General features: G+C 42.8%; 1 protein-coding gene across 2 annotated transcripts in view; it reads left to right on the forward strand.

The window, feature by feature from the left end:
* Chd6 (chromodomain helicase DNA binding protein 6) overlaps positions 1-16,923 on the forward strand; it is a 125,146-nt gene that overhangs the window by 94,083 nt on the left and 14,140 nt on the right. The window contains exons 27-31 of one of the 2 annotated variants that reach the window (XM_036185592.1): positions 8,109-8,169; positions 8,727-8,943; positions 10,296-10,504; positions 11,765-13,342; positions 16,538-16,689. In XM_036185592.1, the coding sequence (XP_036041485.1) occupies positions 8,109-8,169; positions 8,727-8,943; positions 10,296-10,504; positions 11,765-13,342; positions 16,538-16,689 (2,217 nt within the window). The remainder of the gene's footprint in view (positions 1-8,108; positions 8,170-8,726; positions 8,944-10,295; positions 10,505-11,764; positions 13,343-16,537; positions 16,690-16,923) is intronic. The other variant, XM_036185593.1, reaches the window with a different exon arrangement.

A 16,923-nucleotide genomic window follows, 5' to 3' on the forward strand; every position in this document is an offset into this window, starting at 1 on the left:
TTTCTTATTTATTATAATTAGGTTAGGGTGCTTATAAAGGTCAGAGGACAGCTTGTAGGAGTCAGTTCTCTCCAACCTATGGGCCCCAGGAGCCCACCCTTTCCTACTTACATTGTCCTATGTATTTCTTCTGTGCACTGTTAAGGCCACGTCCGACACCGAAGTAGAGGAGTTATTGCCATTCTGTGTTTCAGTGTTCTTTCTACCTGGCTTTAGAATGTTTCTTCTGTTTTCTGTTTAGAGAAATCACTCTAATCGTTCTTTAGGGCCAGACTTTAGTCCCCTTTTTTTCTCTAAGATTCTGTATTACTCACTATTTTCCCTCAGCTCTAAAAATGCTGTGCCTCTTTTGTATGACCGTTGTGCTTTCATGAGAAATCGGGCAGTTTGCTTGTTTTTTTTCTTCTAGATAAAGTATCTTTTGTTTCACACACTGTTGCTTGGTCCTAAGGACTCCCTTGTGGGAAGGGGTGAGAAGGCACAGTGTCAATGAAACAGACACTAGACACTTGGAATCAGGTGAAGGCAAATAGTAGACTCGTTTATTCAGTACTAGGGAAGGCCTTATATACCCTCTTCCCAGCACCCAGGTGGTCCCAATCTGGTGGCATTGTGTGGTTGTCCCTCATTGGCTGGGCATGGTCAGGAACTCTTGACATCATTGCCTGTTGGTAGGCCCTCGGGCAGACTCCAGGTTGGCTCATAAGGAAGTACATTATGTACATGCCTTGGCAACTGGTTTAAGCCAATTTCCTCAACCCTATGTGCCTGTCCTACTACAACACACCTTTTCCCACTTTATTTTTTTAGTTTTTCAGAAATTTAACTACATGGTTTGGGCAGGGCTTCTTTGAGTTTATCATGTTTAGAGTTCACTCGCTTTCTTGAATCTATAAGATAGTCTTTTGCTAAGTTGGGAGTGTTTTTCTTCAAGTGTGTGCTTTCCCTAATTCTCCCTTTTCAAGACACAAGTGAAATGAGTATTGGTTATGGTCTCAGAGACCTGATTATTGTAATCTATTTCTTTGTTCACATGAGCTTTTTCTTATTCTATCTTTAGTTTTACTGATTGTCTCTTTCTTCTTATAGTCTGCTGTTTAGGGCTTGTTTTTTGGGTTTTTTTTTGTTTTTTTCCTGAGTGATTTTTTTTTCCTCTCATTTGTTGTACTTTTCAGATTTAAAATTGCCCTTTAGTTCTTCTTTTCTTTGTTTCTCTGATAAAATTTGGCTTCATATATATGTTTAGAATTGTTCATTCATGTTTTTTAATTCTTATGTCAGATATGTAATCCACTGATAACTTGACGTTGACATTTATTTTCTTTTTCTCCAAGTCTGAGATCTTCCTGATGTTTGGTGTATGTATTTTAAGGGAATTCTGATGTTTTAGGGTATTACATGGGGAGACTGTAGATCTTATTTAAACTTTGTTGTAGCTGACTTCCTCTGACACATCATTGGCAAAAACAAACAGGAATTAAAGGTCACCTAGTTTCTCTGAGATGGAAGCTGACCTCTGTACTCTGGGCCTGCCCCCATTGATACTGTAGGCAGAGAGTCCTTGGTATCACTGCACAAAAGTGGAGGTTTTCCCATTGGTCCTTGTTAATACATGGATAAGGGTGAAAGACTTCATTGCTGCACATTAGGGATGAAACCTTAGCATTTTAGCTTTTTCTTGCACCATCCCACCTGGCAAATGGAGTGAGTGACCCATTAGCACCTGAAGAAGGTAGATGTCTAGGCCCTTCCTTCACATAGCCTTTGCTGGTATAGATAAGGTAAGTCAGTTTTTTTCTGTGGTTAGGATAGATGTAACAGTTACTGTCCTAACATTTCTATGCTCCAAGCTTGCTTTTTTCTTGGTCCTTTGCTAGAAAGAACAAGTTTTGTCGGGTTTTTGTTTTTTATCTACACTCTGCATCACTTTTAGATAGTTTCCTTCTTTACCAGATCTTGGATTTATAAAGGAAACCCAGGGAACTGAGCACCATGTTGTTCCTATTTTACTCTGCTTTCTTCTTTTCACCTTTCGGTTTTCTGTTTGTTTTAGAGTGTTCAGGAGTTTCAGTGTGCTTGGAGTGGTGAATAGGTACATGTGGATGCCCCAGGAGCAGAAGGCTTTGTTACATTCTAAATGAGTTTCTGGAACTTCATATAAACAGGCTGAAACATCATCTGGGCCCCAGCACCATTTGAGCAAACTCTGAGCAATAGAGCAAATATGTCTAGTGAATGCCATGGACTCTGATAGCAGAAGTTTTCGAGGCACTGTCTTCAGATGATTCTACTGCCAGCTCCTGATACACAGTTAACAGTTATTTCTGTTCTATTCTTTATTGTTTGCACACATCTTCTATCACCTTTTTTATTCCTCTGCTCATAGTAATAACACCACTTTCCCAAATGGGAAATAAACTTTTCAAGGCTTAAGACACTGAACTGTTTGAGCCAGGATGGAGCCCTACACTGTTGAACTGAAGGGAGCTCTGCTCTAGACAGTCAAAAACCTAGCGCTGAGTTCCAGTTCCTAACTTCTCAGTAATTGTTTTTCTGAGATTTAGAATGTATTAGCCCACAGAAACCATTTGAGTACCCAAGAAAGGAAAGTATTATCTAATACAGAACTTCCCTCAGTCTGAAGTACTTTTTCCCTACCTCAGCAATGTAAAGGAAGCACATTGCAGAATTTTATTTGACAGCTGAGATAAAATTCTGGCCTCTGAGTTAATGGATGTCCAATTGTAATAGCTAGTAGTTGAGAATTTTCATAATTGAGAAAAGGAGTATTGCAGATGCACACATTGAGCCCTTCCTCTCAGCAGCAGTAATAGGAGACAGCTACCGACCCACTACGGCCTGGCCTAGCTCTGTCCATTTACGTCACAGAATAGACAGAGGGAGGGCACTGAAGGGAGAGATTGGGGTACAGGCATGAGAAGTAACTTACCTTCCACTATAGTTCCTCTAAGCCCTGAAACTACCTGTCTCTTCATTTGCATAATTTTGCATAATTAGTGGTTATGTTATTTCTTCATCTTTCAGATCCTCAGAACCTTAGCAGTACAATATAATCAAAAGCAGGCAGAACCAGCATCTCAGAGATTGTGAGGTGGACAGATTCTAAACAGATGTGACTTTACTTCTGGTGTACATGCTGACATTACACAGGGAAGAGAAGGGAAGGGCCGGCATCTGAGGCAGGCCGTTACTCCCTCCTCATTCCCTCTCTCCCTGTACCCTCTGCCCTGAGTGTACTGGCTGGAAATGAAACACATTTCTTTCTGGTAGGCAGTTAAGAAGCTCAGGGTGTCATGTAAAAGACAGTTGACAAGGACAGTGTAGTACACCTGGGAATAAAGAGAGCCATCTGAGAGAGTGACAGAATCTCCACACTGATGGGAGCCCTAGCACATAGCCGAGCAGTCTTTCAGTGGGCCGGATCGCTGCCTGTGCCACCTGCTGTGGAAGGAAATCCACTTCGTTGTTGCATGGTATTGCCTCACACTGAACCAGTGTGTCTTTCCCATTTGATTCTGTGGATTCCATTTAGTTCTTCTGTCCTACACAGACCAGAAAACTTTGTTTCCTCTCTGATGAGATTTTGAATTCTTGACATTGGCTACTCTGTTAATCTTAAGTCTCTTTATTGGGGAAATGATTTTAATATATTTTTTAATTCTTTGAGAATTATATACAATGTATTTTGATCATATTCGGCTTCCCCATTCTTCCCCCTATCACCTCCCAGATCTACTTTCTACCTTTCCACCTTTTCCCAACTTCAGGTCCTTTTTTTCTTTTTCAAATAAAATCCTTGAGTCCAGTTTGTGCTGAGCATATACCTCTGGGTGAGGCCACTCATTAGAGCATGATCAACCTTCCAGAGACCACACTTTTAAAAGAAACTGTCCCCCCCAACCATCATCTGTCATTGCTCCTCAGGGGTAGGGCATGAGCACCTCCGCACTCTGTTAGCACTGACTGACTTGATCCTTTTCAGGTAACCACAGCTGCTTTGAGTTCATGAGCACAGCAGACCTGTCGTGTCCAGACCCTAGTTCCTTTGCATTTCTTATCAAAGATCTTCTCCAGCTCCTTGCTCCTGTGACCCCTCAAGAGCATAGACTAGTTGTTCTCTCAAAATGTGACATTCAGAGATTTGCAAGGGTAGGAGGGACTGTGGGAGTGAGATGGTGTGCCCTTCCTGTCCTCTCTATTTTAATGTCTGTCCTACTTGTAATCAGTAAACACTTAACCAGCAGCAAGGTTACAGCAGCCAGGTTCCATGAACCTACGCACATACAGTTTTAAGTGTATTTGGGTTTGGAATGGTCTCAGGCCCAGAACTTTCAATAGGCTTTATCAAACTTGTATGCCATGTTGGGAAAGTAACATTTCTGTTACGCAGCTTTTGTTAGCACAGTACCTTGTGACAGGTCTGCAGTGTTTTTGCTGTGTTGCAGTTCCAGCTGCAAGTATCTGGGCTGGGTCTCCTATACTTTCCAAAGTAGGAAGTCTGTAATAGGATGAAGTGGCAGCCAGTGGGAGGTCAGGGAGAAGCTGCCCCCTCGCCCCCAAAAAAAACCACTTGTAAGAAAATTTTATGCCTTAAATAGTCAAATCCTGTTGTGAGAAAACTTTAGGAACTAAACAAGAACCCATTTCTTGTGATTGAGGAGTTGAAGGTACTCTGAACTCAGTATTATTTGTGTATAAATTTTGTTGATGCTTGCAAATATGTCTCCCTTTCAGTTAGGCGTCATTCTTATCCCCATTGTAGGTTAGAGCTCACATAGTCTTGGTCAGCTGCACAAGTCCACAGCCAAAGGACACAAGAGCAGTGTCCCCACCTGCTCACCTCTTCCTAAAGTCTGCTGTCTCCATAACAAAACACTTGAACTTTATGACATTTGTTTCAGTATCTACTTTTTGTATCAAGTTTATGCAAAAGTAGGATGCTTGATTTTCTTGCAAAATGAAAACCCCAGTGGGGCCTTGCTGACTCTGTCTTCAGACCTTTTATTGCCTGTATATAGAGAAGCCTTGCTTTCTACAGACTCCTGTATACCCTTCAGTGTCTAGCTCAAGACTTACCTCTTGGACCTCTACCAGCAGCACCTGGTTAATGTTCTACATTGTTACCACTGCTTATTTGTCCCTCACACCTACCAGACAGAGCTCCAGGGCATGCAGTTTCTGTCTTTCTCACTATTACCTGGAGCCTAGCATAGTTACTGACAGTTAAAAGATACTCATTGTTTGGCTAACTGTTCTGTTGACACTGGGGTTTGGTAAGAAAAAAATAGAAGAAATCCCCTATGTTTACAGATTCCACCAAGTCTGAGTTGCAGTCACCTCAGCCTTGCCAAGACAAAATCTGGGAGGCAGCCAGGCCTAGAAGGACAGCCATAAGTAGAGGAGACTAGGCCTTCTAGTTTTGAGTAAGGAAACATCTCCCACTCCTGAGGAAGTATCATGTATGTAGTTGTGTGCTTTCAGTTATTGGCAGTGCTTTGGAGGGGCAAAGTATATATTTGTCCACTCCATGACTGCACAGCAATTAAAGCTCCTCAGTAGTCACCTCTGAGTACCATTGATGACTATTTGCAATTGGATAAGCTCCTGCACACCGTACTCTCTCCTGTTTAAATTAGTTGTTACAATAAAGAAAATGCTTATACAGTGCTGACTACAGTCTGTGGCAGTTTCCCTAGATTCAATAGACCTCGGTGGTGCTGTTACTGCTGTTGGTTATACTCTATGGAGTCTCCATAAGAGCACTTCAGGTAAAAGATAGAAATGCTAAGTGGTGGTCTGGTGGTCAGACTGTTTGTTAGTACTTTCTCTCCCAGCTACCAACTGCTGGGCATTGGCTTTGTGCCAGCAAGTAGTTAAATGCGTCACATCCTTGTAATCATTTATACTCCCCACCACCCTGTAAAAGCTAAGCATTACTTTCTCCATTATATAAAAGAAGAAAAGCACTTAGGAGAGAAGGAAGCAACTTGCCCAAAGCCAAAGGACGGAGGGCTTTTGTTCTCAGGATGGAGAAATTGTGTTCTATCTGTCCTCTGTTGTTAGCACTCTGGGGCCACTTACCTGAAAACAACTCATTTGTAAGATGAACATGTTTTCCCCATGTAAGCAGAAACCAGTGTTCTGTGTTAGGCTAAGAGTTCAGCTGTAAGGTCTTCTGTGTACTGAGGCCTGTTGGCTTCCTGTGCATCAAACTCAAATTCAGTGGCTGCTTGGCCATGTCCTGTCATTCTGTTAAGGAAAAATGCTTTCCAAGAGAAGACAGGCTATAGAAAAAGGCACTTGCTAATACCAAAAGCTTTACTGCTTGAGCGTTTGCTCGAGGGTTATTCGTGTTTACTGACTTTACCAACAAAAACTGCTGGGCAGACTGGAGGAGAAAGCTGTGTGCTTACCACACACCTGTTGGGCAGCACTCATTGGCTGCCATGATACCTTGATAAGGAACTTTGTCCCTCTGGTGCCTACCACCTATGTTTTATAAGCTGTAGAATACTTTTCTCCTGCCAGTGTCTGTACTTATACATATCAGCATTCAAAGTACCTCACAGAATTTCTGGGCATTATCTAGAAAGGTTCTTTCTGGCCTGGAGATATATAAGATGAGATAGGGAGGTTTTTGTTTTGCTCACCTGCCTAAAGAGTAATATGGGGTGGCATAGTTGGATGCCATTTCAGAATGGCACCTTAGATCTCCCTCAGTTTCTACTCCATGTTAAATGGCAGGAAACAATTCTGGACCCTAGAAGGGAACTTAGCTAGTGCTCTCCAGTTCTAAGTGTCTTTTCACTCTCCAAAACAGATTTTATCTGCAACTCTTTTGGTGCCCATTCTTAGATAACTTGATCCTCAAATCAGGCTACCTGTGTTTGAAACCAGTGTGTTAGCCTGAGACCCTGAGCGACTCACTGAGCCTCCTGTGGCTGTTTCCCACATATAGTAATAGTTCCATTTCTGAAGGTAGTTGGGATAACCAGACAAGCCATATGCAGGGTTTTGTTACCACTATTCTATACAGGAGAAATATGTATTCAGGAAAGGGACTTATTCCTCTGAGTTTTCTCTTTCAGATCCATACATGGTTTCAGGGGCCTAAAAGAATGTTTTGAGTTTTAATTATTGGAAAGTGTCTGTCCACTTTCACTGTGTCAAAGCACCTGTCTCCTATCCAGGAGGCAGCAAGTGCTTTCAATAAACGCCAGATAGTGAACATCCTGGACCAGAAACCACTTCCCTCACTGTCACACTCTTCTTCCTGTTTCATACCCTCTTTAAAAACATTCTTAACTTGGGCTGCACAAAAATGAGTGCAGGTGTGTTCTGCTGACTCTTGTTCTCTTTTCCCGTGTTGTCACATGATAGCCTTGACTCCTGAGCTCATTCTGCATCATTGTTTGGGTCAAAAGATGGTGGTTAGAGAGAAATGTTTCTGCATTTTCAAAAGTGGCATCTCCTTTCCCAGTCCCAACTCATCATCTGTGAAGAAGCTCTGTGACGTTTCACCCCTGAGACAGGACAGAGCTAGTGAGACAGTCTGTTCATGCAGCTTCATGAATGCACTGACCTGACACATTGGTGCCTGTTCTTACTCCAGAATGGCCTGGAGCTTCAGATCTTCATTTTAAGTTCCTGGGCTCTTGCACTGCCAGGGCCCATGTGTGGAGTGCAACATGTTTTCTAAAAATAGTGTCCATTTCCATAATGGATGTTAGTTAGCCTGACACTTTTTCACAGTGATAAACAGAAATGCAGGCATGTTCTTTGTGAGGTGACAGCATTAAATTGTAAGTGATGGTGGTAAAGTTGATACTTATATTAACAGCTAAAACAGAAATGGTGCTTATAAAGCATAATTGAGTTTGATATCCCTTAACCTGATTCTCTGTGGGAAGAAGCATTGGGGGAGGGCACGTCGGAAAACTGCTGCAGTCAGCTGTGTTTGTGAGGCCCTGGTTGGGTCTCCCGATGTCCGCAGGCCCTGTGCATGCATAGTTCTCTCAGTAGGGTCTTTCTCAGGTACTTTCTTCTGGGCTGCAGTTTGCTGATGCAATGGCTTCATTTATCCCCAGGCGAGCCCCAGTGATGGAAGTGATGGCATTTTTGGTGAAAAGAAGGATGACAGCCAGGCAGGTGAGACTGTGTCCTGCAGGCAAAGAAAAGTAAGGTCTCAGTTTATAGTTATTGTGGAGTTTCTATGAAGTCAATGTTATCTTTAAGGAGACTTCCAAGTAAGCTGACCTATATTAAGCTTCCCTAGAGTGACACATGTCTCGTGACTTCCTCTACTTGACATCAAAATGCAAAAGTTAAACAGTGATGTTTTTAGGATGGAATCTGGATAGTGAAGAAGGAACAATTTCATTGATGTGGGCTTTGATAGTTGGAAGGGTCAGCTACATAGAAGCCATGACTCTATGTGAAGAAGACAACAGGTTTTTTGCTCTTTCCTTTCTGTAGAGCACCTCTGCCATTCAGAAAGGGGTATGTATTTGAGCAAGAACAGCACTGACCACACTGTCAAGCTGCCTCTAAAGCGAAATTGTTGCATTTTCCCACCAGCCTCACTCCTGGCTAGTGTTAAAGCAGCTGCTTTAAAATCACTAAAGCCCATTGTCTTTGTATTTAAACAAAGTCCCTCTTGTTGTATTTGCACTTGTAAATACTAATATCCTCACTGATGTTTGAAGCCCAGGATGGCTCCAACCCAGACAAATCACCCTGGCCAGTTTCATCTGCTCTCACTGCTCGACTCCGGCGTCTGGTCACTATTTACCAGCGCTGCAATCGCAAGGAGCTCTGCCGACCTGAAATCCTAGGCCCAGGTAATCAAGGATACTGGGTTCAGGAGGAGGTGTTCAGGAGAACTTCAGAAATGGACCTCATCAACAAGGAAACCCAAAAAAGGTAATAGCCAAGGCGAGAAAGCACATTAAACTAATTGGTCACTGGGTAAAGGTGACAGGGGAAAGGGTGGGTTAGTTCCCATGTGACAGTTAGAATGTCTTCAGAATTTTAACCACAACCTCCAATGGTGAGTGGGGAGGCTAATAGACCTAAGACCCTCTGTGCACAATGACGAATCATAAAACTTTCTAACTTGATATTCTTCCCAAAATCAGACCCCAGTTCTTGAGAACGTGGCTTTAAAACATCATACTGATATAGTCAAACCATTTTAAATTCCCTGATTCTCATAACAACAAAAGATTTGTTGAAGCTGTTTTCCTACAATCTTGTCCTTATCAAGATTGTGAGATCAATAAATATATATAAAATATAAAGCCAGAAAGAAAGTGTTTATTACTCAGAGTTACTTGACATATGAGAATTAAGCGTAAAAGGTTGCCATAGGCCAGTACAGGCTAGGAATGAACACAGCAGAGCTGCATTTCTCTGTTTTATATCTTTTTTCTTCTGGTGCAGCACCCAGCAGATTAAAAGATAGCAAATTCAATTACTTCTCTGTACTCCCTCTGAGGTCATGAAATTTGGAAATCTGTCTGGCATAGCTGCAGAGACCCTTCCTTTTTCTCATTCTTCCACTTATCTCTCATCCCAACCTCTGTTCCAGCTAGGCTAGAGCACCATACTCAAGAACCTATCATAAAGACTAGTGACAGGAATGTAACTACCCTCTGAGTCACTGTCAGAATCCTGTTAAGGACCTTTGTGTCCCAGAGACGGTGATTGACATAGGCCACCTGCCCATATAATAGTAGGAAAAAGCTAAGGGAAACAGGGAGTCCGAGTACTGTCCTTCTCAGTTCCAGTCTCCTTAGTGATGGGGCAGAAAGAACCAAGAGTCTGTGTTCTGTATTGTCATGGGCAAAAGGTAAAAGACAAAATACAGTGCATTAATATTTTTAGTCTTTATCTCCTACAAGTGAAAGTTTAACTAGAAACTTGATGGCCAAGAGATAGCAAGACATACTTGACTTTGATATAGAGAGATCAATACCAGAAGAGTGAGCTAAAGATTTGAAAGCAGTTCCCTCTTTGGGAGTGGGATGTAAAGCTCTCTACCCAACTTGACTTAGAAGTAGATAGTAAAATACACAAGCCAGTTCACCTGCACTTTGGATTTTACAGGCTTCTACAGTGTGTTCTTAAGTAATTGTTGGCTTTCTTAATAAAAGGATAAGCCCCGCATTGTAATACTGACCTGTAATCCCAGAGGAAGCAGGCAGATCTTGAATGCAAGACCCTGTTTGTAAAGGTAGAAAAAACAGTTCACTTTTCCTCTGATTAATTCTCAGGTGGACTAGAAGAGAGCAAGCTGACTTCTATAGAACAGTGTCTTCCTTTGGCGTTGTGTATGACCAAGAAAAGAAAGCCTTTGACTGGACACAGTTCCGCATCATTTCCCGATTGGACAAGAAGTCAGATGAGAGCCTGGAGCACTATTTTTATAGTTTTGTCGCCATGTGCCGGAATGTGTGTCGTCTTCCCGCATGGAAAGATGACGGTGAGAAAACTCTTGTCCCTGTGAAGAGAACATATTGGGGTTCACACTGCAGAACCACAAAACCGGAGTCCATCTGAAGAATGCAGATCAAGATGAGTGTGTTGACAGAGGTCTCTGAGCTTCTAATCCAGATCTCCAAATCCCAAAAGGTGTAACTTTGTGAAAGCTGAAATTCAATTCAAAACCTCACTGAAATACTAAGAGATTTACATTAACTATGCTTTCCAAAATAAAGGGTTTAGTTTTTTAGATCAAGATCTAGGGCCTAGAAAGTGGGCTCAATGATTAAGAGCACTTACTGCTCTTGCAGAGGACCTGAGTGCAGTTCCCAGCCCCCTTGTAGTAGCTCTCAACTTGCAGAAGATCTGACACCTTCTTCAGACCTCTGATGGTACCAAGCATGCATGTGTGCACATACTTACATACATTCATAAAATAAATAAATCTTTTTTAAAAATCAGTCAAGCTCTGTTCTGCACTTCGTACTATCTTTAAATGAGGCATTAGGAACTCTAAGTATTCTCTGTATATTGGCTCAAGCAAAATAAGTGGCCGTCCACCTGGTTGAAGTTTAACACCACATCCCTTCAGCCTCCCCTCAGTCTCGGATGTCTGGACCATGTTGCCACTGTTAGGAAAGCAGAATCGAACACTGAGCCTCTGCCCCAAGTGTGATTTGGTTTAAAGTTGCTCATTCAAGTCAAGGATCTTCGAGTCATATTGATGAGACCTGGATTTGAATTCTGCTTTGCTACCTTAAGCAGAATGGCTTTTCTGAGCCTGTTTCATTGTCCTTAGAACAGAAATGATCAGGGGTTTTTTTGTTTTGTTTCGTTTCGTTTGTTTTGTGGGTTTTTTTGTTTGTTTGTTTGTTTTGTTTTGTTTTGTTTTTCTGTAGCTTTGGAGGCTGTGCTGGAACTCACTTTGTAGACCAGGCTGGCCTCAAACTCACAGAGATCCACCTGCCTCTGCTCCCGAGTGCTGGGATTACAAGCGTGTGCCACCACCGCCCAGCCTTGTTTTGTATTTTGAGAACTGGAGAACACATTGCAAGCTTCGTTGAGAGCACATAACATTGGCTTATTAAGTGGGAACTGTTGTTTGTCTGCAGGACTGATGTTTTCTTCTCCTTTTATTCTGTGCCCATTTGTCTTTCAGCTTCCTGTTTAGTAGGTGCTTACATCTAAGCCACCATACTGAGTGTGCAGGGAGTATTTTTAGCAGCCTTATGTATTAAGTTCTGTGTATCTTTCTCTCAAGGTCTCCCTGATGCCAGCGTCTATGTTGAACCCATCACTGAGGAGCGGGCAGCAAAAACTCTGTACCGCATTGAACTATTGAGGAAAGTCCGTGAGCAGGTGCTCAGATGTCCACAGCTACATGAGCGCCTCCAGCTTTGCAGGCCCAGCCTCTACCTCCCAGTCTGGTGGGAGTGTGGGAAACATGATCGAGACCTGCTCATTGGCACTGCCAAACATGGGCTCAACCGCACTGACTATTATATCATGAACGACCCCCAGCTATCCTTCTTAGATGCCTATAGAAACTATGCCCAACACAAAAGAACTGACACCCAGGCACCTGGAAGTCTCTGTTGCCTTTATCAGACCAATTCTAAACTATATGAGTCTCTTACTTATACCCAAATGAGTAGGACTTCAGAGTCTCTGGAAAGTGAGCCAGAGAATCTGGTGAAATTAGAAAGCAGAGATGATCATCTCTGTCTGCCTGAGGGCAGTTTATCTGACATAACATGTGAAAATTTTATTTCCAAAGTTCAAGAGGTCATTTCTATTGACCATGATGAAAGCTTGCTGCCTGAGTCCTTGGAAAACATGATGTATGGTAAGACAGGGCTCAGCCGAGAGCCACGCTCTTTTCAGGAAACCCCAAGTACCGACACACAGTCCCGGAAAGATACTGCCACCATCCCAGCCAACAGAGGTGAGAGCTGCCAGCCTGCTGGCATTGAGGCAGAAATCACCTCGAGCTCCTCTCTTATGAGCAGCTTAGAAGCAGGAGTAGCTAAAATGAACATTAAAAATGGAAAACATTTGTTGATATCTATCTCAAAAGAAGGGGAACCCTGCTGCAGTGAGAAAGGACAGAGACCTGAAAGCAGGGGCCATCTAGAGGCCAAATGCTTAGCTTCCCCTACCTTTGATACAAGACATGAAAGTGGATTTGTAGACCTATGCAGCCTTAGCGTCTGTGATTCCAGAAGAAAACTCTCATCAGATCAGCAATTAATTGATTTATTAGAAAACAGGAGTTTAGAAAGTAAGTTGATTTTGAGTCAGAACCAGAGTGATGAGGAAGAGGAAGAGAATGAAGATGAAACCTTAGCCAGAGTAGCAAGCACCGCAGAAAAGCCAGAAGGCTTGCACTCCACCAAGCCCACCACAAACATCCCAAGGGGAAAGAACCTCTGCTTCCACCAGGATGAAGTCAAGAAAGGAAGCCTGGAGGTGGTAAGCCAGACTTCTGGACCACAGAGGGCCTTCCCACCCTCAGTCAGTCAGTGTCACTGCAAACACATGGAAAGATGGGCACATGGCCTGGGAAATGAGGAGTCTGAAGTAGAGAGACCCAAGGCTTATCAACCAGACCTGTACAGAAGCAAAGCCAATAATACTGCAGTGGAAGGTGAGCCTGCTATTATTCCAACAGAGCCATTTAAACTGAAGCATGAGCTTTTAAAAGAACCATGGAAAGAAAGTGCAGAGGGGGGCAAGAGTTTCTCCATGTATATTCCTGAGGGAAGTGAGCCCAAACCGGAAGACATGGATTTTGAGAATAAAGATGATTATGAGAAAGATGGAACCTGCCACAGTCAAGGTACAGTATACAGAACCATATACTCGTGTGATGGGCAGGGGGGTTCTGGGGGGAGCCACGGTCACTAGTTTTAACTCCTAAAATGGACCTATCCACCCTCACCGTGTGGGTAAACCCAAGAGGTACAGGGTCTTGATCTGGAAATCAGCAGAGCAGTTCAGCTTGGTCACTCCAGAGAACTGGAGGTGATTCTGTACAGTCACAGTGCCTCTACTGCATCAACATATGACCCAACAAGGACTGTGTGTTTGTATGCAGAAGATGCAAACTGGCACCCAGGGAAATGCTTTGTTCCTGCACTAGATGTATTGAGCTAGCTAAAGTAGAGCAGCTTTGGGACCTCAGAGACCTGCAACTAATACAGGTGCCATTAATTTGCAGGAACTCCAAAAATACAAGTCAAGTTGGCCTTTGTTGAGGTGAGCATAGAAGGCAGTTGTTGGTGTCATCGTCAAACCCTGTGCTTTATGTCAGGGCATTTGTGTTAGGTTTCTTCTAGAACTGAACACAAATAAAGATAACAGTTATAAACAACTGAAAACAGATTTGATCTTTTTAAATAGGGAAACCTGAAATGGGGACTCAAGTTAGAAGGAGTTTCAAGCCTGATATGGTGACATACACCTTTAATCCCAGCTCTCAGGAAACAGGCAGGTGGATCTCTTGAGTTCGGAACCAGCCAGGCTATACAGTGAGACCCTGTCACAAAAAGAAATTTGAAAATGTTAAAAATTCTGGTGACTGAAATTCTTTATGCTTTGTGGGAACATACATATAGTGATAAGGGACTCTGATGAATCACAGCAGTGATTTTTACTTACTTCCTTAGGTTCAAGAGGGCATAAGAGGGTGAGTGAAGTGGGTCATATTTTATTGCCATTGTCTGAGTGTGGTACCCCAGGAGTGAGACCCACATGACCTCTATTAAAGGGGAAGAAGAAAGCCTGACCCTCTTGGGTTGTGTAGCTTCTTTTTGTTTTTTAATTTTTATTTGTGTATGTGTGTTTGGTATATGTGTATTACATATATGTGACCCCTGCCTGCTACTGCAAGTGTATATGTGGGTGCACTCTCCCGTGCATTCATGTTTGGAGGCCAGAGTTGATTGCTCTCCACTTTATTTTTTGGGATAGGGTCTCTCACTGAATCTGTAGTTCACCTTTCAGTTAGATCCCAGTAAGCCCCTAGGGTTAGTAAGCCACCATGTCCAGCTTTTATGTGGGGTCTGGGGAATCCATATTCAGGTCCTCATGCTTGCATAGTAACTTTGCACCATGGTTTGCCCACTGAGCCATCTCCCTAATCCATGTAGCCGGTTTTTTTTTTTTTTTATTTATTGATTGTTATTAGTAACTAACAGTACTGAACCCAAGTTAAATTGTACATAGTTAAAATGTACATAAGGCTTTAAAACTGAACTGAAAATGACTTGATGGACTTGTGGCCAAATTAGGCCAGGAGGACCTGTCTGTGACCATGCCCCAGGCTTCCTTTTCTCCCAGGCCAACAAAGATCATGCCATGTTTCAAATTAGAAGGCTTGCATCACTTTTTGGACCCTGATGTGGTAAATAAACAAATAAATCACCAAAAAGATGAGGTACTGAAAATTCAAACAGATGAGCACAGAGTAAATGTGAATGAGAGAACAGGGACAGTCTTACTTTCTGCAGGAGCAGTGAGGCTGGTAGCTTTGTGATAATTGGATAAGTACTGGTGTCAGTGCAAACCCTGGAGTGCACTGCCCAAAGAGATGTGGGAGAGGCAGTGCACGGGAGTTAGCCACCCTGGAGACTAGAAATCCCACAGTCCTGAAAGCAATAGCGTACTGGTGCACCTCTAGGGTCTGCCCCTTGCTTCAAACTTTTCAGTGCTACTGCCATTGACTGCACAGCAAAATCCAGTTTTATGTCAACAATTTGTAGGACTCAGAATAACCTAGGTGGTTCCTGCCTCTAGCTTCATGTTTATCCCTACTCCTGGCTGTCTTGGTTCCCTAGCATACCCGTCCCTTCCTACTCCTGCTTCCTCACCTTGCACAGCTATTCCCTGTGTGTTAACCTGCTTAGGATAAGCCTTCCCTGCTGTTCCCCATCATCATATCATGTTTTCTTCTCTTTGGATAATTTAGTCTTGGGGTTAGGGTCTCATTGTATAGCCCAGGCTGACCTCAAAGTCCCAGTCTCCCTGCTCAGCCTCTGGAACATTGGGATTACTCATGTGAGCCGCCACACTCTGTCTGGTTGCTCCCGGTGCAGTACTACCAGTCTGTGGCTGTTCCTTTATAGTTAGTGGTTTCCTATCTCCCCTGTGAGGCAGGGAGAACCCTGAGGCTCAGGCCCTGGCTGTCTTGTTTATTTTTAAATCTACCAGTCCTAGCATACTGCTGCTTTCATAGGAAAGAGCTGCTGCAGCTCCCTGGGAGGCTCTTTTCACTGTCAGAAATAAAACTTACACATTCCTTGACAGTTTATAAGAAAAGCGGTCCAAATTTCCATCTTGGACATTTCACTGCCCTCTGCTCATTCTCTGTCATTACTAACTAGTAGGTCTTTGACATTCCAGGCCACACTTACAATTAACTTTGATCTTGCCTGGGCATGATGACACACACTTTTAATCCAAACACTGGGGAGACAGAGTCAGGCAGATCTCTTTGAGTTCAAAGCCAACCTGGTCTACACAGTGAGTTCCAGGCCAGCCAGAGCTACATAGTGAGACCCTGTCTCAAAACCATAACAAAAATGTTTGCCCTTTACTTAAACTAATAATAAAGCTCCTGGCTCATTTGCTTTTTTTTTTTTTTTTTTAAATGAATCATGACTCTTACCTTTTTTGGGAAGTTCATGACATCATCCTCTTGATCTATCACATTTCATACCTTATATACTGTCCTTTCAATTGTCAAAATATTATAGTGTTTAGTGTCATCTTGTCCACTAAACCAGCAGGGGTTGTTTAGATCATCTTCGATGACAACGTGACTCAGTGGCTCTAAGCAAGATTTGATTTAACTAATTTAGGTCTCCTGGAAATAGAAGACATGACAATATATATAGTTAATTTAAACTAAATTAGCACCGAATGAACTAACTAAAAATAGGACAAGTTCAAAAGACCAGACCCTCACATCACTAGCATTTCCCAAATATCTAGTTGTCTGTTTGTTTGTTTGTTTGTTAACCTATCTTTCCAGACTACCCAGGGAAGTACTCGGAGGAAGAGAGTAAGAGTTCAACATCAGGCATTGGAGGAGACCTTGGGGAAGAGGCACAGGAAGTCCGCGCTCCTACCATTGCTCAGCTGCTGCAGGAGAAAACCCTCTATTCCTTCTCAGAGTGGCCAAAGGTATCTCTTAGACCTCTCATCATCCACTCAGGGATTCCCAGCTTTGATTCCTTTGCATTAAACCTTATAAAATACTTCCAGTAGACAGACTGAGCTATGTACTTTTTGTTTGTTTGTTTTTTGTTTTTCAAGACAGGGTTTCTCTGTGTAGCTTTGCACCTTTCCTGGAACTCGCTTTGGAGACCAGGCTGGCCTCGAACTCACAGAGATCCACCTGGCTCTGCCTCCTGAGTG

Source organism: Onychomys torridus, chromosome 4 (assembly GCF_903995425.1).
Source record: "Onychomys torridus chromosome 4, mOncTor1.1, whole genome shotgun sequence".
Classification (NCBI taxonomy): domain Eukaryota; kingdom Metazoa; phylum Chordata; class Mammalia; order Rodentia; family Cricetidae; genus Onychomys; species Onychomys torridus.